Raw genomic sequence first — 24,257 nt, forward strand, 5'->3', positions numbered from 1 at the left:
GTAATACAGTTAATCGTTACTATAAAAAGCTCAAGACACTTGTAAGCCTTTTTAAAATGTGGGGCAAAGAGGATCAATCTCGACCCAAACGTGTTTTTATCAACGACGTGGACAGATATTCCTCCAAACACGTTGCTAAGGTAACGTTAGTTAAGCTAATCAAGTAGCTAGCTTGTTATATGTTTGTTTATGCTTTTACAGTCTTTTGTTTCTGACCATCTCATAACAGTTGTTATCCACATACAATACCGAGGAGTCCTCTGAGGAAGAGGACACAGATGAGAGCTCATCTCGAGGTGAACCTTTCCAGATAGTGGGAACTGTGTCTCCTTCCACCAAAGATGATAAAGAGAGAAAAGAAACCTTCATGTTTGAGCAGTACACGGTGAGTCAGACATTAAACGACAAGAAACCTCATTCTGTAGTTTGTCTACAGACATTTGGTGCGTATTAATGTAACTTAGTGATGGGAAGTAACTAAGTAGGTTACATCTACTCTAGTACTGTACAATTTGTGGTACTTGCACTTTTTAATTTTTTTTATTTTGCACATATATAAAACTGCACAAAATCCAGTCAATGAAAAAAACAACAACAAGAGATGTGTCAGGAGAGGTCAAGAAGTCACAGGCGAAGATGATGAGGGGAATATACTCATCTTCCATATGTATGAGACATACTGTCATGCAGTTTAACATTTTCCACCGACTGCACTGGACCAAAGTTAAACTATCCCAATTCAAATCCGATATAGACCCCATGTGTGACCGCTGCAAGCAGAACCAGGCCACTCTAATTCACATGTTTTGGGATTGTCCTAAATTATCTAATTTTTGGCAACTAATTTTCAATATGCTTTCCAAAACTACCGACAAATTCTTAGAACCATCAGCCTGTCTTGCTTTGTTTGGGGTGGTACCACAAAATTTTACGTTAAACAACAATAAACTAAACCTTCTATCTTTTGCTACGCTGGTGGCCAGACGACAAATTTTGATTAGATGGAAGGATTTCAACCCTCCAACATTTGCACAATGGCTCAGAGACATGTTATACTTTATTAAGTTGGAGAAAATTAGGTATACTATCAAAGGGTCAGATATATACCAGTCCAAACATGTTTGTGTAATGTATTGTAAAAGTTTGTATTAGCAAAATGTATAAATAAACTCTGTTTAAAAAAAAAAAAGAGAAGTCACAGGCCTCGTAGCAGAGACCTCCCCACCAACCCCAGGAGGAAAAAAAAACAATAACAAAAAAGGAAGAAAGATCTAAACTAACAAAATTAAAAAAATATAACAAAAGTTAAACAACAACAAGAAGTACACAAAATGTGCAGAAAAACTTAACCAAACAGTGGAAAGCAATCCAATAAAACAATGAAATACATACAAAAAACAGTACAGAAGAAAAAGAAAACGTTACATGAGTTACTACTACTATTTATGCCACTTTACACTTCTACCCAAAGCAAATTTTGTGGTTTTTTTTACCATTTATTTGACATATACTCTGCAGATTAAGTTATTTCCATACAAAGCTTCTGGCTTCTGGCTCCTTTGCGTCGAAAGGAGCCAGTTGAGGTGGTTCGGGCATCTAGCACGGATGCCTCCTGGGCACGACCAGCTGGGAGGAGACCACGGGGAAGACCCAGGACTAGGTGGAGAGATTATATCTCTACTCTGGCCTGGGAACGCCTCGGGATCCCCCAGTCAGAGCTGGTTAATGTGGCCCGGGAAAGGGAAGTTTGGGGTCCCCTGCTGGAGCTGTTGCCCCCGCGACCCGATCCCGGATAAGCGGTTGAAGATGGATGGATGGCATACAAAGCTTATGATCAGCTTGTACAATATGATTCATGCGATTGATAAAACTACCCCCATATTTTAAATTTGGCTCCTTATATACACACCAATAAAATGTTGCTTTTTAAAATGCATCTTTAATAATAATCCAATAATAATATAAAATTAATTCAGGGCTCATTCTGCATAATGAGTACTTTTATGTTTAATAGCCTATGTTGAGTACATTCTGCTGATACTGTAATACTTTGAATGCAGAACTTTTACTTGTAATTGAGTATTTTATATTGAGGCGTTGCTACTTTTACTTGCTACGACAGCATACAGGGACTATAACAACTTTATGTCTGTGTGCATGTGTGGGTGTGTGCATGGGGTTTTATTTGATTGTGTTGATGTTTTTTATTTCTGTGTGATTGGGTGTTTGATTGTGTATACTACTGTATTCTTATATGTATGTTGTTTATGCTGATATGTTCTTATGTTTATGTCTCTATTTTGTCTTTAAATGTAAAGCAATGTAATGAAATGTGCCATATAAATAAAATTGCCATTACCATTTATGTAAATAATGTATATTTCTGGACAATGCAAATTACAGTCAATGTGAATTGGGTATGTAATCTCTTTTGGTAGTCACCAACTCGAAAAGAGCTTCTTGAGCACCTGCTGGAGTGTGACGTGGTGGTGTACAACATCTCGGAAAGTACTACACGACAGCAGGTTGAGGAAGCAACATGGGCAATCGAAGGTAAGGGAGGAAATAGGTTTATTATTCATGGGCTGGCTAAAGTAGGCTGTTTCCTTTATTGTACGTGTACTTTTTTCCTTCTTTTACAAACAGCCCTTCATGCCAACATAGAGAACTTCAAGTCTCGGAAAATGTTCATCTTAGTCTCAAGCGTGATGACCTGGGTCATGACCAAGCCACAGAATCCGGTGAGCCTGTAGGAAAATGTAGGCACACTAGTTGTCTTGTGAATAAAACACAACCAACGTGATTATAATTTCTCTCTTTAGGAGGATACAGATTTTCTGCTAACAGAGGAAGAGTTCATAAGAAGAAGGCCACATCCTAATTTCAGAAACCACAATAGTCTGGAGAAACTTGTGCTCAAACTGGGTAAAGGTGTAAGTACATCACTGGGATGAAAAGATCAATGTACTCATAAAACATATTCTAACAGAATAAGAGCATTTTACACCATCTAATAAGGAAAATGTATTTAGCTATAAAAAAATGATACTAGAAAAATGCCTTTAAACCTCATGGATTCTCTGTCATTTTCCAATCTTATAGAAAAAGTCCAAGCTTACTGGATATGTCGTAGCTTGTGGTCTTCAGTACGGAAAGGGAGAGAACCTCTTTCACTACTTTTTCAAGGTGGATATTAATATGATAACTCTGTATAGTGTATGTTTGTGCATTATACTAATAGCCTAATTTGTAATATAATCGTTTGTGAAATGTTTTTGTATTTTCAAAACAGGTGTCTTGGTTGACGCAGTTTCCAAAAGTTCCTCTCTTTGGATCAGGCACGAATTACATCCCCATGATTCACGTCTATGACCTTGGAAGGTGATTTGAATTTACTCTACTCCTACATATATACCATCTTTTTCTTTTCTTTTTAGATAATTACTACAGGGCTGAACTGTCTATCTTTTTCAGAGTGATCCAAAATGTCATTGAACTCAAACCAAAGACAAAGTACATCCTTGCTGTCGATGACTCCAGGAACACATTAGAGGAGATTGTAAAGGTAATCTTGTTATGGACATGAATGCAGCAATACATTAAAGAAAATCAATACTGCAATTGTTGTAAAACGCTACTGTAGGTCAAACTGGTGACCCAAGACTGATTTGACTCCAGTTGGAGACCTTTGTTATGTCTTCTCTCCCTCTCCATGTGTTTCTTACTGTATCACTCTGTTGTGAGCTTTCTACTGTGAACCACAAAGACAAAATGGCAAAAAAATGATTCAAAACTAATCTTAATCTCTGACTCTTAACCCTTCAGGCGATAAGCGATACACTCGGGCCCGGAAAAATTAACAAAGTACCGGAGCAGGACGCCATCGACATGGAGGCTTTTAAGGTACGGTGTGTTTCTTTTTTGTGGTAGTTGTTGTTATTTTTTAATCTTTATTTAATCAAGAACACAATCAGCAAAACAGGATCAACACAACTACACAATAAACAGGAATTAAAAACAGTCACAATAATCATAAAAACTCCAGATAAATAAATAAAGCTTTAAAATCTCCAAGTGGAATGTAAGACTCTAGTTTGTGGGCAGTTTGCAGTTCCATTTAAAAGGTGCATATAGTACCTGAAACCAGTTCTACCAACATTAGTGTGTACATTGGGGATATCTAGGGTTAAGTAGTTACTACATTGTGTGCTGTAGTTACTAAATAATTTAAATGACAGAAGAGAAGTGAGATATCTGAGTTGTTTCTAGCTTTAGTGGCTCTGTATGCTTGTATGAAAACATTGTCGACTGCTTGTTATACCAGTAAGTATTTCATCTTAAACATACTGTGACACTTCACAACATTGCAGCCAGAGGAATTGGAGTACCTAAATATCAACCTCCGCCTGGATGCTTTCCTCATTAAAGACTCCTTCAGTCTCAGCTGGACGTCTGAAGCCGGGATGGTTGAGAACATGTCGAGCATTGTGGAGGAATACAAAGACACCCGGGAGCTACTGGTGAGTGTTAAATACAGATAGCAGGAAATATTTAAATATATTTAGATCATTTCTGTTTCTCTGGTGTTCAATACAATACAAACACCTTAACAGGGTATATGGGGTGTAACAGCTATTTTAGTTTAGCTGCCATGATTTTATTTTTTTTCATTTATTTCCTCCAGCCCATCAGAATCTGCCTGGTTGGACCTCCAGCTGTGGGCAAAACTACCGTAGCAGAGAAGCTCTGCAGTCATTACCAATTACACCACATCAAGGTCAAAGAGGTCATTGAGGAAGAGATCACAAAGCTGGTCAGTCAGTGGAATAAAGGGATTTCATTTGCCTTTTTTCTCTCACTGCTCTCATGTAACTAAATGAAATATACTGCCCTCTTGTGGATGGTCTTCTTTGCAATTTGAGATTCATTTCAAATACTCGTTGTTCATGTTTCTTGTGTTATGCTACAGAAGGAGAAAGTGAACGAAGCTGATCCTGAATATTTCAGTGAAGAGGTGGCGGCTGCTGCACAGAAACAACTGGAACATTTGAACAAAAGCATGGAAAAGAATGGTTAGTTAGAGAACCACAGCCCTAAATAAGAACAACATCATTTGCTTTATTGACATTAAAAGTTGTGGTTTGAATGTTTGTCTACAGTAGGGCTACAACTCGATTAGTTGTTTGGTCTATAAAATGTCAGAAAATGGTGAAAACAATGGTGTTGATCAGTGTTTCCCAAACGCCAAGATGACGTCCTTAAATGTCTCGTTTTGTCCACAACTCAAAGATATTCAGTTTACTGTCATAGAGGAGTAAAAAAAAAACAGAGAATATTCACATTTAAGAAGCTGGAATCAGAGAATTCAGCCTTTTTTTAAAGAAAAAATTACTCATACCGATTAATCGATTATCAAAATAGTTGACGATTAATTTAATAGTTGACAACTAATCGATTAATTGATTGTTGCAGCTCTAGACTGCAGCAGCCTCTGGATGACTTCAAACTTGTATGCTAAAAGTGTTGATCACAATGCCATAAGATATTAAAAGTGAGATAGAGACATAATATTACTCCATAACCTGTCCAGAAACAAGTCTGATGTTTCGTCAGTGTGATGGGAAGAAGATGTTATCTGTGAATTTAATACATTCTGAAAGATTTAAGTTACGTTCTTAGTTTTTATTTAACTTAAGCCAAAGTTGTTCCCTCCTTTTTTGGTGCGAGAGAGTAATTTTGATTGTCTTTCATGGTAATTTTACTGAGACCTTTGCATTTGTTATGTCTGCAGTTGGATTATTGATGGCTTGTTGTTGCATAGAGACTCTTTTAGTTCCTCACTTTATGTTTAAACGTCTGTGTTGGTCCATCAGGTCGACTGGCTGACCATCTAGTTTTTGACATTTTGCAAGAAAAGCTGGGTTCAAAGCCGTGCAGGAACCAAGGGTTTGTTCTCGACGGCTTCCCGAAGACTTATGAGCAGGCACATCTGATTTTCTCATGTAAGTTTCATCCATTTATTTAATTACTGTATAACGGTTATTAATATCGATTACACTGATGTGGGTGTTTCTATTATTCAGATGAGGACCCGGAGAACCAGGATTTGATGCCCAAATCTCCTTCATACAACAAGGATATCACTCCAGGTTGTTGATGTAAAACAACTCCCCAAAACTCTCTTCATCTAATAATACAAGTCATTCTCATTCTACCATGTCTTTTGTTTTGCAGAACATATTTTTTCCCTCAATGCAACGGATGATTTTCTGACAGAGAGAGTTCAGAGACTTCCTCAGAGTGAGGCAGAGACGATGCGCTACACCCAGGAGGAATTCATCTCTCGCCTGACGAGATACAGAGAACGTAGCGCCGCTGAGGAACCCCTGCTGGACTACTTTGATGAGCTGGAGATTCACCCAGAACACATTGGTACCGTCCTCAAACACACACAGTTCATATTAGACCATAAACACAAATATTATAAAATTATTTAAAAACACCTCAGATGTAGAAAATCGAAATCTTCTGGATTATTAAGAAAGACAGCAATCTTCCTTTTTTGTGCCATGAATCAGTCTCATTGTGTGACCTCATGCCAACCAATATAATGTACTGCAGAGAGGTTTGTAGACGTTGCCGGCCCACTTCACAATGGTTCTGTTTCTTGTTCCTCTCCAGAGGTCACTACAGGTGACTCAGAGTACACAGATGTGATGAAGAAGATCACCGAGATGGTCGGGGTTCCCAAGAACTATGGTCTGAGTCCAGAGGAGCTGAAAGAGGAGGACAGGAAGAGAGAGGAAGAGAGGAAGCAGAAACTGGCTGCAGAGGCTGCTGAGAAGAAACGCAGAAATGAAGCTGCGCTGGCTCAGATGGCTGCTCAGTATGACGAGTGGGTAAGTGTGGTATTATGCAAGTTCATGCACTTTGATAGAACATAATGCTGAATTGTCAGTTCAATTATTTTTATTATTTATTAGCGGAAGAATTTGTCGGAGGTGAAGCGGCAGGAGTACGAGCTGCTGGAGGCTCACTCTCTTCCTCTGAGGAACTACCTGATGAAGTACGTGATGCCGCCGCTCACTGATGCCATGTTAGACTGCTCCAAGATCAAACCAGACGACCCCGTCGACTTTTTGGTATTCACACAGTACACCTTCTGCAATGAGCACACAGTAGGAGCCTTTTGTTAATTATGAGTGAGTTGATGCAGCAACTGATATTTAATATTTTGTTTTTGCAGGCTGAACACCTACTACGGAACAACACAGTCGGATGATCCAATACGTTATTAATTTACTTCATTTAATTTGTAATCATCTTTTGATTGTAAAAAAAATCAAAAGACAGTTGCATCAGTGTTATAGGTTTATAATAAATATGTAGGAATATGATTAGAAAATTGTTAAAAAAAAATAAATATTGGTTTTAATTATATAATTCAAGCATTTGATTTGTCTGAACTTTCCCTGTAGTCATCACAGATTTTCATAAAACCACCAATAATATCCACGCTTGATTGTGCCTTTGTTGTCATAGATCAAGCAAAGAGGACACACATTTTAGCCGGCACTGATAATACATTTATTATTTAGTATTTCTTTGCAAAACACCAACTCAATTCTAATTGTTGTACCTCATTCAGTGAGTAAGTCGTTCTTTATAAAGGATTTATAACTAATGACTTTATAGTAAATTATTTCATAATGCTTTCCAGATTATTTATAAGCCATTAATAAGAGCAGCTTTTGTGATGGGGTGGCATTAATTGTCAAATCATTTTACATACTTGTGACTTTCTCACCTTTTAACTATCAGTTCTGCGGTTATACATATTAATAAAGTCATGATATAGATGTAAATGTTAATGGATTGTTAACTCAGAGACCAGTTGACTCGGACATCTATGTCACTGTTTATTGTTCACAATACGGGTGTTAAATCATTAAAAAGATTTGAGAAAGAAACAAAGAAAGTAAATGTTAATGAATGTTTAATAAATGAGTTGTTGTCCAGATGCCCGGCAGCCCTTTTCCAAAGGTCAAAGGTCAAATGTTCCACTGGAGGGTCCACTTGTTGAACTAAAGAGCTAAAAAGACACATTTATAAACGTTTTGATTTACTGGAAATCAGATTTGTCAAGGAAGAATCTCAACTAGCTGCCAAAGCGGAAAATAAAGTACTGGATTCAGCACAGTGTGGATATTAAAGCAAAACTATGAACACCTTTACCCAGTAAAATGTGTGTGCATAACACTCATTATTGCAGGAAAAACACAACACCATCATCTAATATAAAAAACTTAATTTAAAGTATATTGAAGTGCCAAACTAAAACTGTGCTTTAACATAATACACAAACACATAGAGAGTACCATAGAATACATCACAGGTATATTGTGATATAAATATACACATTTATGACACACTTCAGACACTAAAAACTACACTTTCAATATGAAAAACATGTTAATGTTTCTCTCCTGGTGCAGGACTTTGGCTCGGTGTTTGTTAGAGACGTTTCTGGTTCAGCCAGGTTTCCACTCGTTACAGATGTCCGTCATTACAGCCTCCAGCTGGTCTGTGACTCAGCCCCCACTCCGTTGAGGAGTCACAGTTTACTGGAAGGAGCGTGTTGACTCCAACTTTATCCCAGCAAAGATGTAAACAATCTCCAGAAAGACTTTTATTTTGTGCAAAGTTCTTCGGCTGAAGGCGAGACAGTAGAGACAGCTTTCAAACTAATTCATAAAAAAATGTATTTGATAAAAATTGACTTCATTCCAATATGTTTTTGTTTTAATTTACATTACTGAAAGAAAACCTGGTGACTCAGGCTACATATATTTATGACATTTATTACTAAACAGATTTAAAACAAAACTTAAATTCCTACAATATTGTACGGAAAATAATTAAAGTATATTTCTTGCATATTATGTGAATCATTTAACTTTCATTTAGTCTGCTCTTTCAACACAAGGTGGAGCAGGAATTCTATCTAGAAACCTCTCAGTGGTATGAAAGGGTCTTGAAGTGTTTCTATTTTTTCTTAATTGAACCTAAATACAAGCGAGTCCTCATGTTATAAGATGCATTGTAATCTCTTTGCTGTGCTTTTATAAATACATTAGTCTGGCTGTGAAAAGAGGCCTTTGTTCTGATATCGTTGTAAAATGTGTCATAAAATAAAAAATGTTTAGCTCTCCTTGTTGTGGAAGTCAAACTGCTGTCTGGAGTTTTTTCTTTGTAGTTTCTTTGCGACGGAGAAACCGTGGAATCCACCAGCTAATGAGAAGCCGTCTGCAGACTCGCTCGTATGGAAAATAAATCATAACAGAAGCACTTCCTGTCACACAGTCACTTCATGAACGAAGTCTCACCACAATGAATGGCAAGAATAGCATTTTACAGGTCATTAAAGCTGCAAAGCAAAACTATATAATTGTTAATGTCCATATGGTCGCCATACTTCTCCATAGTGTGAAACCCATAGAGTGTATAGAGCTGTCAATCATGATGTCTCATCCCCTTTTTATAGCATCAAATAACTAATTAAAATCAACTTATCAGAAAAACTTACACTTGAACAAACATCAGCGTGATAAGAACTACCTAAAATGACAGAAACCATCTCAGGGAAAAATGTATCTGACGTGTACTTTGACTTTTTATTTTGGCCCATGTTCCATCCACTAACATTGAGGAGGCGGGACTTATGACCTACTATACTGCAACCAGCCACCAGGGGGCGATCCAGATGTTTTGGCTTCACTTTTGGGGAGCTGTCATGTCATCCATCTTTATATACAGTCTATGGTGAACTTACAGTAACTGTTCTTAAACATTACATATCACATATCTCTAGCTTTAAAGGAAATATATCACACATTTGCTCAATTTCAGATTCATACTTGTATTTTGGGTTTCTACTAGTCTGTCTGTCTGAATATACCTGTATTCACCCTCTGTCTGAAATGCTCTGTTTTAGCCCCTGTCTCTTTAAGAAGCCCAGTCTGCTCTGATTGGCTGGTGAGAAAAATCTGGTGCACCTTTGCAAAGGTAGTTCTCAAGCTGTGGGCGGTATATATGTATAATGAGCATGCATGTGACATAGGAAGGGGAGCCAAATCTGAATGGCTCGTTGAATCACATGTTTTCTGATTAAGACAGCCCACAAAAATCTTACTGGTTTGTCTTATTTCACGATTTGTGGGTTGGTAGACACTCCAGATGTACGAGCACAAGCACTGAAAAAGTGAGTTTTTTATGATATGTTCCCTTTAAATCCTGAAATTGCGTCTCCTGTGCAGACGCTAGACTGAGTGTAGAGGAGAGTGGCGTGTTGCTGCAAACTCTTTTTATGGAGACCGTGATGGACAATGAATGATAACCCTCGACCCCTTAAGTACTTTGGTTTACTGTGTGGGTGTTCAGGGACTTTAATTCACTCAGTAAGCTGAACCCTGACAGTTAAAGAAAGTATAATTTTGTCATTATTAATACAAGTATGTCTTATTTAATTTACAAAAATAGTTTAATTTAGTGAGTTTATTATTGTCTTCCAAATGTGCACAAAAAATACTCCAGTGATATAATATATACTCTTCTGAAATGGGCCAGTCTGCAGTAGGAATACTCTTATTTTTGGTACTTTGAGTATTTCGATGCTAATACTTTTGCACTTTTACTCTACTGTGGTTTTGCTTCTTTTACTGAAGTAAAAGATCTGAGTACTTCTTCCACCTCTGCTTGTGGGCAAACTCATTTTAACAGTCCAGTAAAAAACGACTGAAATGCACGACACACAGACAAAACAGGAAAGGTAAAAGCAAAGTCTGCTGTGTCATTGTTCAAAGCGGGGATCAGCAACAAGCAGGCAGTCAGAACAAGCAGGTAAGAAGCACGGAAAGGGCAGTCAGTGGGTCATCACAAGCCAGGAACAAGAGGACAAAAACCTGAGGGAACAATTGCTCAAGGTAAATATACCGAGGAGCTGATGAGGGAATCTGGAGCAGGTGTGCAGCTGGGTGTGGAGGTCATGTGATGGTAACAGGTGGGAACACACTGAAGACTACCGCAGGACAGAAAAGGAATGACAGCTTTTAAATAAAATGACAGGGGAGTAAAAAAACTGGCAAGAGACACTGTAATTTGCAAAAAGGGCAAAGGGTCGGCCCAATCAGCCACAATAAAAGTGTTGGCGGTGAGACTGGGAGAGGCCGAGCGGTCTGGCAGGACAAATCAGCACTGACACCCCCGGCAGGGAGCCGGTCCAGCTCCGTCACTGATGTTTAATGTCATATTTATTGGGAGAAACGAGGAGATGTCCTGCCAAACACCCACTGGTTCCCTTAATTCATGTCTTCAATATGTGTCGTTCAGCTCTTTACTGGACCCCGAAGTCGGCCGGCCCCTTCCTCGTCGTTTCCAGTATTTTTACTGCTGCAAGAGGAGGATATTATTCTGCCTATTAAGAGTTATTTTTCCCACGATGCACTGGAGCAAGTTTCATCCTAAAGCTATAAACTCAACAAAAACAAAAAAAGGTCAGAAGAAATGCTGGGAATCTGTTGTAAATAGCTGAAGCTGTATTTATTCTCAGGTCTGCTTGGAAAACATGAGTCATCACCCCAGATGGTCCAGCTGCCTCCTCTTGTACTGAGACGTCTCACCTGCTCCAAAGCATGCTGGGAAAAGACACCTTAACCGTCTAAATACAGTGTACTACTCCTACAGCACTGCTACTAAATATTACTAATATTACTAATATTATTCCTCTTAGTGTACCATTTCTCTTGGTACTATCACTGCTACTATTTTTTACCAATTATAACGATAACAGCTGCCACACTTTGATTGTAATTACTACATTTACTATGATGATGATTATGAAAACCCTACAGTGGTCTCCCAGCCAGAGGTCACGGTCTGGTCTACCATAATGCCGCCTCTCCAATGGAAACCTTTAATCCAGGATGCCAGATATAGTGTATCAGTGAGGACTTTCACCTGAACAAGCGAGGAAGAAAGGTCTCATTCTGTGGTGCAGGGCATCGGCTCGACCGGCTCAAATACACAACATTCACGGTGGAAATATAGTCCTCTTCCCTTGACCTTGTTATACTGCCTGTTTTATTTAGTACGTATTCATTTTGAGCATTTTTTTTCTTTTGATTGCTTCCTAATGTTATAGCCTCATTATGTCTTTTTCTGTAAATTCTGCATTTACATAAGAGCTGATGAAATGTGTTATTTTAACTGTGTTTTTGCAGCCCATTTGCACGAAAAGACGTATGAATGACATGCTGTTCTTGCTTTTGACGTGTCATTTGTACACCATGTAGTCTGTGCTGATCCGCATAAATTTGCTACGCTCAGAGCTTGTGATGTAGGATAAAAAGTGAGAAAGACTGCTTATAGTAGGCAGGAGGGGAGGTGGACAAACACAGGACTCTCAACCAGGAGACCGATGTTTTTTTGTAAGTTACTTTAGTGACGTTTGTGACGTGTTTTCTGTAGTTATGTTACGTTGTTTCCGTATGGATTTTACTTAGTTTACGTACTTAATTTAAGCCCAACCATGACGTTCTTCCTAAACCTAATCCTAAAGTGGTTTTGTTGCTTAAACCTAACTGCAGACGTTACAGTAGTTTTGTTACGTGGCGAACACGTGGAATGTCGTCGTAATGACGTGCTATTTATTCGCCTTCCCATGCGATCGGGTTGATAGTAAATATGTTGTCATAGTCCATCCTCCACCTACAAGAAATGAGAGGCGGAGAGGACATTTTTTTAAATTACCCATGGTGCCAAATGGTCTGCACACAGCTTGCGTGTGTGTGTGTGTGTGTGTGTGTGTGTGTGCGTGCTTGTGTGTGTGTGTGTGTGTGTGTGTGTGTGTGTCGAAAAGTCAGAGGGAGGTCTGAGGTGGTCTCAGTTAGCCATGTTGTTTTATCTGCTAGGCTTCCAGTCACAATAACCTCTACCACCCTTGTAGTGGTCACACACACACACACACACACACACACACACACACACACACACACTCACACTGAAAACATGGAAATAGCATCTACCACCCCCGTGGTGGTCACCATAACATCTGCTGGTGGTTGAAATGCTAGAAGAGGACCACACACACACACACACACACCGTGCCTATAGACGTATGTGGACAGGGAAGTGAACCATCTCAGTGTTTGTCATTGTGATAACACACACACACACACACACACACACACACACTGATGAATACCACGCGTAGTGCTGCATATAAATCTTCGTCACACTTTGAGAAACAAATGATTCACTCCGACTCCATGTGTCGGCCATATTGACCTCCCTCACACCACAGCACGGTGTCACATGTTCATGTACACACACACATTTAACCGAGCTGTGTTTAACAGCAGTGTTTGCTTTTTTTGGATAATGAAACAGCCTGACGAGTGTGTGTGTGTGTGTGTGTGTCTTTGCATGCAGACACGCTTCGCCGTGCGTGCAGACCAGACTAGACACCTACGAGGGGTCCAAAAGGTCGACCCTCATTTGTCTCAAAGAGCAACATGTTGTGTCTGTGTGTTGCTGCTGGTGAAGATGCGGGATTCACCAGTTTTACTAATGATGTCGTCCACATCAAGACCGATTAAACATCTGTTACCCGGCAACCATAACAATTACTGTAACATCTTGTAAACAGCCCAGCAGAGGATGCATGCTTCGGAGCATCATGTGACATGATAATTGTCTAAAAGCAGCCAACATTTGCTTTGAAATCTGTCTTTGAGTTCTTTAACTGCTCTCAGAAGGACGTTTTATTTTAGAAAGCAAATTTTGTTTTTGTCATTTTTTTTGTCCCTTTCGCTCACATAGAATGGAAGTGAACGGGAGGCGAATGATAATTTGGTATATCTACGCTATCAAGGCTTAAAAAAAATAGGTATATCTGTCTGAGCCAGGAGTAGAGAAATATATCTCATCTCCCTTCTGTTTAAAATACATTTACTGTATACAAACTCAGCTCCCCTCCTCTGTCATTAATACTGTTTTTTAAATAGTTTCTTTAATAAAATGACTCAAAGTAAAGTTAATGAACTACTATCTCCTCCAGCACCTTGATGTTGACTTGAGGGAGCATCTCTTAGTTTAAACAGTTGAACCAAAAATAAACCATCCGTCATGTTTCCATTCAAATTTCATACACAACACATTTCAAAAAAGAACACAATCCTCTTAAAGAGGATTTGCTTATTTTCAGGTGTCTACTTGTATTTTAGGTTTCTACTAGAACATGTTTACATGATTTAATGTTCAAAAAACGCTTTACTTTTCTCATATCGGCTGCTCTAACTACTTTTGTTTGAGGGCGTTCCAAACTAGCCGTTATGCAAATGTGTTACTTTGTGACATCACCAAGTTACGGAAGAAAAGGCGGGACTTCAAACAAGGTGTTTCAGGCAGTTCAGGAGCTCTGTGGGGGAGAGGAACTCCCTTTGTCGTGGACTTTGGGCTTTGTAACATTGCAGACCTTTTACATGCACAAAAAATATAACATGCTAAAGGAAAGGGAAAAAGCACAAAAGCCTAATAGGTCCCCTTAAAAATCGAAATTTTATTTCACTGCAGTGGCTCTAACGGCTCAGGGGCACATTTAGTTCAAATTATTTTTTATAATCAGACTTAATAAGACTTTGCAGCTAACACAAACCAGGTGATGTTCTGCAGTGAAGTCCTGTGAGATTTTTTTAATTATTATTTTCAGCATGTGTTCTCCTGCTGTTCAACCTGGAGGCCGCCTGTGTTTGTGTGTGCGTGAGTTTTGCACAACATGTTTATGAATTTATGGTTATTTACAGTAAAAGTGCTGGGGATAAAACAGCTTTGAACCCCTGTTGACTTCACTAATTGTCAAATTAAATACAATACATTCATGTGAGTATGGTAAACAAGTGAGACCATGGGAGAGATGTTTGAGAAATATTACATGAAAACCACATTTACCACTAATCTGTTGTTTCTTCTTGCAAACTGGATGTCCCTGAAGCACTTGATTGCCCAACAGTGATAGGAAAAGTGGCATGAAAATCAATTTTATTGGAAAAATGTAATGTAATTCAATTTTCTGATTTAATGGATAGATTGATGTTCCAGAAAGGAAATCTAATGACCAACAAATCCAACACAAACTGCCAGCATGCCCTTCTGCTCTCTCTCTCTGCTTCCATATATGTGTGGATATCTTGTTTGTGTATCAGCCAGTTGTTATTGTGCACCTCTGACATGATAGGTATGACACTTGAGCTCTCATTTACTACCGCTTCTTGACAGCGTAATGAAACCTCTGTGGGTCAGACAGGGGCCAAAAAACGTTGGCCAACATTTCCTTTAATCCTCTTGGAGTATCAGTTTGAGTAGAGGAAGTGTCAGCAGTCCTACTCGTGACTTCCCAGCAGCCTCCAGGGTAAACGGGCGCTCTCGATCAATCACAGATTCAAATATCTGAACGGTTTCCAAACGCGAATGGGAGCCAGGTCTACTGAGGCCTTCGGAGGAGAGGTTCCTGTGAGAGCCTGTAAGAGGAATGTTTGGACAGCGAGAAGAAGCTGTTTGAATATAAAGAGCTGAAAATGTGATTTGTGATGCAATGCAGAAAGAATTAACCAGCAGGAAAAAAGGCTCAGTTTGGGACACCATGAGCCTTTCTGTATAGTAGATCTTCAGTGGAAATCCATCATCCTGAAGAATGAAATTACGGGCTTTCTGGATATGAATACTTTGAGCTCTTAAGAATCCAGAAGATTTAGGCTTAAATACCCTAAAAACCATTTCCAAACAGGGCACTCAGAGAGCACACAACTCCGCCAAGGCCATGCCCCATCTCGCAAGTAAAGTGAAGCCAATGCAGAAGTGCCTTAAACTTGCATTCTTTCTAATAGCCAGCAGGGGGCGACTCCTCTGGAAGTCTGATTGTATAGAAGTCTATGAGAAAATGAGCCTACTTCTCACTTGATTTATTACCTCAGTAAACATTGTAAACATGAGTTTATGGTCTCAATCGCTAGTTTCAAGTCTTCTTCAATACAGCATGATGTTCATTTAGTAAATTATGGTCCCATTTAGAGTCAAATAGACCATAAAGCAGGGGATGCTTTAGGGCGTGGCTACCTTGTTATTGGCAGGTCGCTACCACGGCGTTGTCCGGTCTGGGTGTTGTCCATGTTTTCGTCTTACAACTTTAACCCTTTCACAGTATTTTCAGGTCATGAAAGTTAATTGAAATATTTTGGTCTCCTAAAAATATCTTTCGGTTGTACTTAGCTCCGCCCTCTCATGTCACTTCTGGTTGCAAGAAACCAAGATGGCGACGGCTAAAACGCAGAACTCGAGGCTTCAAAATGGCAGTCCACAAACCAATAGGTGACTACCTCCACTTCTTATATACAGTCAAGGTTCTTCCTTCTGTGATACACTCTTCCAGCAAGTTTCATGAAAATCATGCCAATAGTTTTTCCGTAATTCTGCTAATTCTGCTAAAAAAACAGGAAAACAAACAAACCGAACTGAAATCTCCTTGGTGGATGTAATAAGAGACATCTGACTCAATCTTTGTGTCTTACTTTTCTGTGTTTACATGAGCGCACGAGTGAAGAATGTGTTGTGTAGGTGGAGGGTTGCGTGTGCGTACATGTTTACGTGTGTTTCAGGCAACAACATTATAAACATCCCATAATTATCTCTAATTGCCCCGGGGACCCCCTGACTCCTACAAACCCACAGTCGCACAGCTGCTATCGAAACGGTTAAGGCTCGGTCACATTTACAGCTTCTCCATAATCTGCTCCCCATGGAAACGATTATCTGTGCTGACATGGATTTGTTGACATAAAACAGATCCTTTTGGTTTGTCACATTGCATTGTGTCAATTTTTCATCTACTAGTACATTTATACTGCGCAGGACATACTGTTCTGACACCAACACATAATAAGCAAACACCACTTCTTGTTCCATTACACATTATTTACAGGCTTTATACAGTATATAGTAATGGAAGAAACCTCAAAAAGAGCCTGTTCTCAATTCATATTCATTATTTATTAATCCCCAGAGGTGGAGTCTAGATTGGTCACTTATGCACATTGACAGATAACAAAATATACACAAGTCAGACGTGTCAGCAGACAACATATGAAACATATACTGCAACACTTGTAACACAACATATACAGTAAGAGGGCATTAGTGTAGGTCAGGAGGTCGCTTATCTACTAAATAAAAAACAGAATATTTAATACAGTCAATCAATAAATAAAAGCTGAAAAACAAGACCAGTAAAACCATCAATAAATATGAAATGAAACCTTAAAAAAGTCTTTCAAATTATGTTGAAAACACAACCCATATCTGTATAAGAAGTGGACGTAGTCACCGTGACGTCACACATTCATTTGTGGACTGCCATTCAGCTGAAAAGCCTCAAGTTCGGCATTTGTTCGGCAATGTAAATGCATCCACGTATAAATGTTACAGTAAGACCTAGTGACGTAGAATAAAAATGGATCCAACAAACACCAGACCTTTAACCAGGAGATCCGTGTCCTTTGTTTACCGGTCTTTTGTTTGTAAATTAGTAACGTTTGTCACGAGACAATTGTCACGTGTTTTTTATTGACGTTTGTGACGTGTTTTCTATAGTTGGGTTACGTTGTTTCTGTTCACATTTATGTATTTATTTTAAGTCCAACCATGACGTTTTCCCTAACCCTTACTAAGTGTTTTTTTTTGCCTAAACCTAAGTTAGTGGTTTTCTTGCCTAAACCTAACTGCGGACGTTTGCGTGGTGTACAAATGACAAGTGAAAAAGGCTAAACTGCGTACACATGACATGCGTGAGACTGGTTGCTCATTACATCGCATTATTATGAGTGATGTTATTAAGCACACATAGATCCTGTCTGTTTCATTCCTTATTATGTGCAAATGAAACTCAGAAAACCAAGTAATCGTATGCACATGCTGTGTGTCTGCTGGTGTTTATGTTTAGTATTAGAGTATGGAAGAACACAGATGTATGGCAGCGTATATAGAGCCCGGTTACATAACACAGGGAAGAGGTTATTTAAATTTATAATGGCCAACATTCCTCCTCTGGCAGAGCTGCTGTGCTGAATGAACGACGCTGATTCACTTGACGTAAAACAGAGAGAAAGAGCAGAGTTAAGTGATCTGAGCAGCTGCACTTGTTATTCTAAACACATGGAGGGAAATGAGGAGAGGATTTTTATACTGCAGCTCCTCCTAAAAACACTGCATGAGGGTTAAACAGGGGTCTGACTGTGTGTCTGTACGGGGTCATGTGTCGGGTGCAGCTGGTAAAGAAAGACACCCTTTTTTTAGGTACATGAACATTCACAAAATAGAAAATAGAACAATAAAGTTGTGGATCTTAAAACCAGAACAATGAGCTGAAAGATGCTGAAATGGGTCATAAAGTCAGGTGATAATTATCTGTGGGTTTGTCACTACACGCGACACCTTTAACATTAAATAAAATATTGATTAAAGCAGCTTTAAAGACACAATCTAATTTTATTGGAAACTCACTCTAAAAAGAAGAAGAATAAAGATAAAGAAGTCTCTTATTTTTTAAGCTAAAGCCTTTTTGAGCTGATTATTATCTGCTGTGATGACTGGAAACATAAGCCTGAAGACAAACAAAATGGACCAGTGGGAAACGTTTTATTGCTAAAACATGGAGTGAGATGGTAACATACAATTGTATTGTTTCTAATCCCTGATGTGCGGTAAATTTTTGCAAAATTGCTTTTTGACCGTTAATAGATGAGCTCCAGATTTTTCAAACTGTCAGAAGTATTTTATGACTTAAGATGAGGAAAATTTATAGAGGATCGTGGCAATGCAGATGAGAAGAAATATGTTTTTATTCAAGCCGAATAACTGTTTTTAAATGTTGAGCAACTGTCGCGGCCGGTCCTCTCGGTTACCACAGCTGTCTGCCGTGTGGGCGCTGAATGACTCGACTCGTACACAACAAAAACAAGAAAAGCTATGAGAGAAAACCCACCGAGACCAAGACCACCATTGTGCTGCTGCTAAATTGCAATGACGATATCCAGGACCCGGAGCTATTAGCTATTACATATAAATTTATTGTTTGGTGAAGCTGGAGAACAAAGACCAATGGCAAATGTAGTTCATGAACAAAACATCTGCGTCCAACTGAATTCTTTTGTGGGTTTTTCAGATGAAAACGCCCAAAAAGCAGTGACGTAGGTAACCAAAGAAAGCTAATCAATAAGGTTATGAATAATGTGAACACTAGCTCTAGCTGAGACAAAGTTTGCTGTGCTGTTTTGAAATAACTGAAAGAGTAAGTTTGGATTTTTTGAAGTGGGGTTGTATGTATACTCCCGCGCTCTGCAAGGTGAAATTACTGTTTTTGTGAATGGAGTCTGGTGGCTTTGAAGAGAGTGATTTAACGGCTTCAGTGGCGAGGAACGGTGAGGTAAAGCGGCTGTGGACGGGAGCAGCAGAAAGATGTATTTTAACCACCTAAATAAATCAATATCAGTTTAAGTCTACGCTATATTTAGAATATTTAACCACTTTGCCTCGCCATCAGACAGCCCTTTCAGACGGGGAACTGAAGCCGTTATATCGTTGTCTTCAAAGCCACCAGACTACACTCACAAAAACAGTAATTTTACCCCGTAAAGACACAGGAGTTGCTGGTCTACCGCTGCATCGATCGGTTAGTTTGTTTGTATTATTATGTGACTTTCATATCTGAACTACCGTGGCGTCCACAGCAGTACATTGCTTAGCTTCAGTGGCTGCTTCTCCAAACTGGGACTGTGCCGACCGCCATCTAAGTTACTGTATGTAATGCACTATTGATGAGGATATATGTAAATGTATGTAGAACGTCATCATGCAGAAACCTACGTCAGGTTACGTGGGAAAAAAGGTTTTAGAAGGGCTTGGGAAAATACCATTTTGACACTAAAACATACGTACTTCGACCAAAATTTTAATGTTCGGATTTGAATACATAATGAACACCCCTGGGAAGCTACAGAATGATATAAAAACCTAGAAAAAAATAAAATAATGGACCCGCCCTTTAATGATTAAATCCCGAGAGCTCTTCCACTGACGAACAAAACAAAACATCCTTAAACTTATTTAAAGAAATGTTTCACGGCTTATTTCAATATTTGTGGAAAATTATAAAACAACAATAACATAGCGAAACTGTGTTTATTACAATATTTTGAATTGTGGTCATTTTTCTGTTGTTCATAACATTTTTATTTGGTCAAGTTTGGCCACACATGTTGTGCAATGTTCTGATTTAAGCTTCGGTGGCGTTACTCATTACGATTTCTCGCCAGGCTTCAATAAGCATTTTATTGGAATTAGCCTCAATGAAATAAGCATTTAAAAACTGAACCAGTTCACACGACAGTTTCTGGAGCCAATACGGGACACGCTGGATCAATGTGCCAAAAATAAAATGAAGGAAAACAAATCAGCCAATGTTCTCCAGCCGGTGACTGCAGACTAATCTTCCTCATTGGGCTGCAAACTCCAAACACATGGTTATAATAATACAAGACCTCATTCTTTCCCCCTTGCTGCTGTGCAAAGCAAACAAACATATAATACTTTAATTTAGTCTCTGTATGAAATGTTAGGTTACTTATTGAAATAACTCCAGAGCGTCTGGAGGAAGCTGTTCTGCAGGCGAGTCATTTTTCCTCTAGCGGAGGAAAACGCTCACAGAGAGATGGATGGATCAGGAGCCGGGCCGGTGCTCAAGGTAAACAGGTGTGTGATGTGAAAATTACAAGTCTGTATTTTCTTTTTATTTTGTGATAGAAGGCTATTATAAAGTAGAAGGCTATGTCAGCGGTGCAATGCCGTAGGCCCTTTTCACAGCAGCCATATTGACATGTCATTGCAGGGTGAACACAGGCGTGGCTCACTGGATTCATTTGATCAATTACACCTGTTTTTCCCTCCAATTACATGTCAAAACGGCTGCTGTGAAAAGGGCCTATTGTTCCAACGGCCCATTATTCCGAAACCCCAATAGTCCAAGAAATTTATCATTGGACCGAAAGCCCGTTATGCCGAAAACAAACTCCCATTGCTCCGAAAATAACAACATGTTCTCATCCCATCTCGTCACATACTGACACTTTGTCAGACCCCTCGGCGTCACTTTTCAGTCGCAGTAAACACGTGCTTAACGTTGTGAATTAAACAAAAACACTTTTTTAGGATTAGGCAACAAAACCTCTTAGTTAGGTTTAGGAAAAAAACTACATGATTGGGCTTAAAACTACTACTACATACATTGAAAATGTGACTTGACGTTGTGAACACAGGACACGAATGAACAGCTGATTGTAACGTGAAAGTGAAACGTCACGCACGGGACATGAACAGCGGTCTCCTGGATAAAAGCCTTCCGTTTGTTGGACCCATCAAATACCCCTCCCAACACCCCTCCCGCCCGCCTGGTGTGTCTCTTTCTCTTCGCGTTTACTGTTGCCGCGGATGGGTATACACAACACATTCTCATTCCCAACTCGTCAAATACCGCTGTTTGGTCAGTGCTCCTCGGCATCGGAGACCGACACATGGGTTACCCCTCTTGTGTTACTTTTGGACGGACTAGGGATGGCATGTCAATATACGCTTGTTACATGCATAGTGTCCTTTCAAAATAAACGTTTTCACTCTCACGCTACGTCACTTGCTCCGACCGTCGAATTTAACCGTTAGTTAAAAGCCCGGTTTGTCACATACTGTTGCTAAAGTGTGCCTCCGTGCGTCGATTTCCGATGCCAAGTGGCACTTACCAAACAGCAGTATTTGATGAGTTGGGAGTGAGAACGGGTTGGTCTACATTGTAGTTAATGGAAAGCCCGGTGCGTCGTATACCGGTGATAAACGCCAACGACCGTGACAAATAGTCGGACACTCTGGGAATGCGAACGGGTTGAAAATACAAACTCTCCGTGCAACAAACTTAAGCACACAGCTAATTACATCATTATCTACATCTTTCTGTTGCTGTTTTCTCCAGCTGCTGTCACTACGAGAAACCACAATTCTGCTGAGAGACACCAGTTATCACGGTCAGAGGAGGAGCTGCTCAAAATCTGGCATTTACAAAATGCACTGCAACTCAAAAAATCTGCAGGTAGCCTAAACAAGAAGTAGTCAGATAATTGAAACAACTTCATTGATGCTATTGACTGGATGATCCAGCAAAAAAGGAAGGCTTCTGATTGGATGGGCCTGAGTGCCAAGGCCCACCCACAGCTACGTGGCTGTTGCAATCACAATTTGTGCATTCAATCATAGACCCAAATACTCTATTTATTTTCAGAGTGACTTGCTGACTCACTACACACACTGCAGCAGGTGTGATCCACACACACACAAAACACACACACACACACATATATAGAATAATGGGTACCTGAGCCAGAGTGAAAGGCCAAGTGTGTTTTTACAGCTGTCTACATAATGAGCTCTTCGGGGGCCTGTCAAGTCAACGGTTAGCTAACGTCTCAAATCGTGTATGTGTATACGTGCACATGTGTAAGTGTGTGTGTGCTGCTGCTGGTTAGGTAATGTCTCTCCGCGTGCCACCTCCTCCCACTCCCGGCTGATTTAATGTCATCATGACTGAAACTACACCTGGGTGACAGACCGCTGAGAGAGAGAGCATGAAATATGAAGAGAAATCATTTATTGTGATCGTATTACACGGCTTTGTTGAATTAGATTCTGATTGGTCAATTATGCCGTTCTACGGTCTGTTATTTCTTTATAACAGGCCGTTGCTATGTATAACAGACCGTTGCTATGGGTGCAGATCTGATGTCGATCTCTGGAGGATCATTTAAGTGTCAAATTATTGATTTCTTACTTAAGTAGCCGTGTAATAAGCAGAATAATGTACAGCTAGTGGGTCATTGTTGTGAAAAAAAAAACCTTCAGGGTGATGCAAGACCCTGTCAGGGTTTCAAAACAATGACGTCCCTTTGGCGTCACTTTATTGTTGGTATCAAAACCACTATAGTTACCTTTGGCATCACTTTAGGTTTAGGCAACAATGAGAACGGGTTGCGTCGGGCAATAAACCATGACTCCATTACAGAACATCACAGCTACTCAATCCACTTCACAGCCAATCAGCCTTTAAGTGTTCATGTGGGAAGAGGGAGAGACGTGTTACATCCTGATCATTAATGACTCTCAGAAAAATAAATAAGTTGAAGCTCTCAGGTCGTTGCTGAGCCTGTGGGGTGAGAAAATTACCGTATATATGATGCTGTGAAATATATTCCACCTGGGAAAGTCAGACCTGGTTCCAGAAAGAACATCTGGCCTCTGGGTTTATGCTGGCTCGGCCTGATGTTTTTCACCACAGCTATAGCACACCATGTCCACACTTACACGTCTTACTTCACTTCCTTTGACCCTCTCTCTCTCTCTCTCTCTCTCTCTCTCTCTCTCTCTCTCTCTCTCCGTCCATGTTGTTGATTTTCATGTTTTGACCATAGACTTTATATAAGAAGTGGACGTAGTCACCGTGACGTCACCCACTGGTTTGTGCACCGCCGTTTTGAAGCCTCTAGTTCAGGGGTCAGCAACCTTTACTGTCAAAAGAGCCATTTTAGGCAAAAAAATAAATAAAAAATCTGTCTGGAGCCGCAAAACATTTGAGCATTGTGATGAAGGTAACACAGTTTATAGTATAAATATGTAGTATATAAGTCTAATGCAGTGAGGGCCAAAGTGTAAATGTACTACGGAGTATTAGGGCCACATTGAGGGAAAAAAACATCTGGATTTCCAGAATAAAGTCATAATATTACGAGAATAAAAGTTGGGATGTTACGAGAATAAAGTTATAACTTTACAGGAAAGAAATTAAATAACACGTAAACTTACTACTTTATAATATTATGATTTTATTTACATAATACTATGACTTTTTTCTCGTAAATTTATGACTTTATTCTCGTAATATTATGACTTTATTCTCAAAATCTCACATTTTTTTTTTTCCCTCAATGTGGCCCTAATACTCCGTCGTACCATAGACCTACAACAATGATAAATAAAAATGAAATTGTAAACAAAAAACAGTTATTCATTTCCATTTTTCAAAATCCACAGGGATCCACTGCAGAGGGGCTAAAGAG

At 39.4% G+C, this 24,257-nt stretch overlaps 1 protein-coding gene across 2 annotated transcripts in view; it reads left to right on the forward strand.

The window, feature by feature from the left end:
* ak7a (adenylate kinase 7a) overlaps window positions 1-7,506 on the forward strand; it is a 7,569-nt gene extending 63 nt beyond the window's left edge. The window contains exons 1-18 of one of the 2 annotated variants that reach the window (XM_037750438.1): window positions 1-140; window positions 230-385; window positions 2,439-2,553; window positions 2,647-2,741; window positions 2,823-2,933; window positions 3,103-3,186; window positions 3,293-3,381; window positions 3,475-3,565; window positions 3,826-3,903; window positions 4,371-4,520; window positions 4,685-4,813; window positions 4,970-5,072; window positions 5,874-6,002; window positions 6,084-6,149; window positions 6,235-6,432; window positions 6,682-6,899; window positions 6,984-7,142; window positions 7,247-7,506. The exon at window positions 1-140 is cut by the window's left edge and continues 63 nt beyond it. In XM_037750438.1, coding sequence (XP_037606366.1) covers window positions 57-140; window positions 230-385; window positions 2,439-2,553; window positions 2,647-2,741; window positions 2,823-2,933; window positions 3,103-3,186; window positions 3,293-3,381; window positions 3,475-3,565; window positions 3,826-3,903; window positions 4,371-4,520; window positions 4,685-4,813; window positions 4,970-5,072; window positions 5,874-6,002; window positions 6,084-6,149; window positions 6,235-6,432; window positions 6,682-6,899; window positions 6,984-7,142; window positions 7,247-7,282 — 2,091 coding nt within the window. In that variant the 5' untranslated portion in view covers window positions 1-56 and the 3' untranslated portion in view covers window positions 7,283-7,506. The remainder of the gene's footprint in view (window positions 141-229; window positions 386-2,438; window positions 2,554-2,646; window positions 2,742-2,822; window positions 2,934-3,102; window positions 3,187-3,292; window positions 3,382-3,474; window positions 3,566-3,825; window positions 3,904-4,370; window positions 4,521-4,684; window positions 4,814-4,969; window positions 5,073-5,873; window positions 6,003-6,083; window positions 6,150-6,234; window positions 6,433-6,681; window positions 6,900-6,983; window positions 7,143-7,246) is intronic. The other variant, XM_037750439.1, reaches the window with a different exon arrangement.
* The last annotated feature ends 16,751 nt before the right edge of the window (window positions 7,507-24,257 follow it).

Source organism: Sebastes umbrosus, chromosome 18, assembly GCF_015220745.1.
Source record: "Sebastes umbrosus isolate fSebUmb1 chromosome 18, fSebUmb1.pri, whole genome shotgun sequence".
Lineage (NCBI taxonomy): Eukaryota > Metazoa > Chordata > Actinopteri > Perciformes > Sebastidae > Sebastes > Sebastes umbrosus.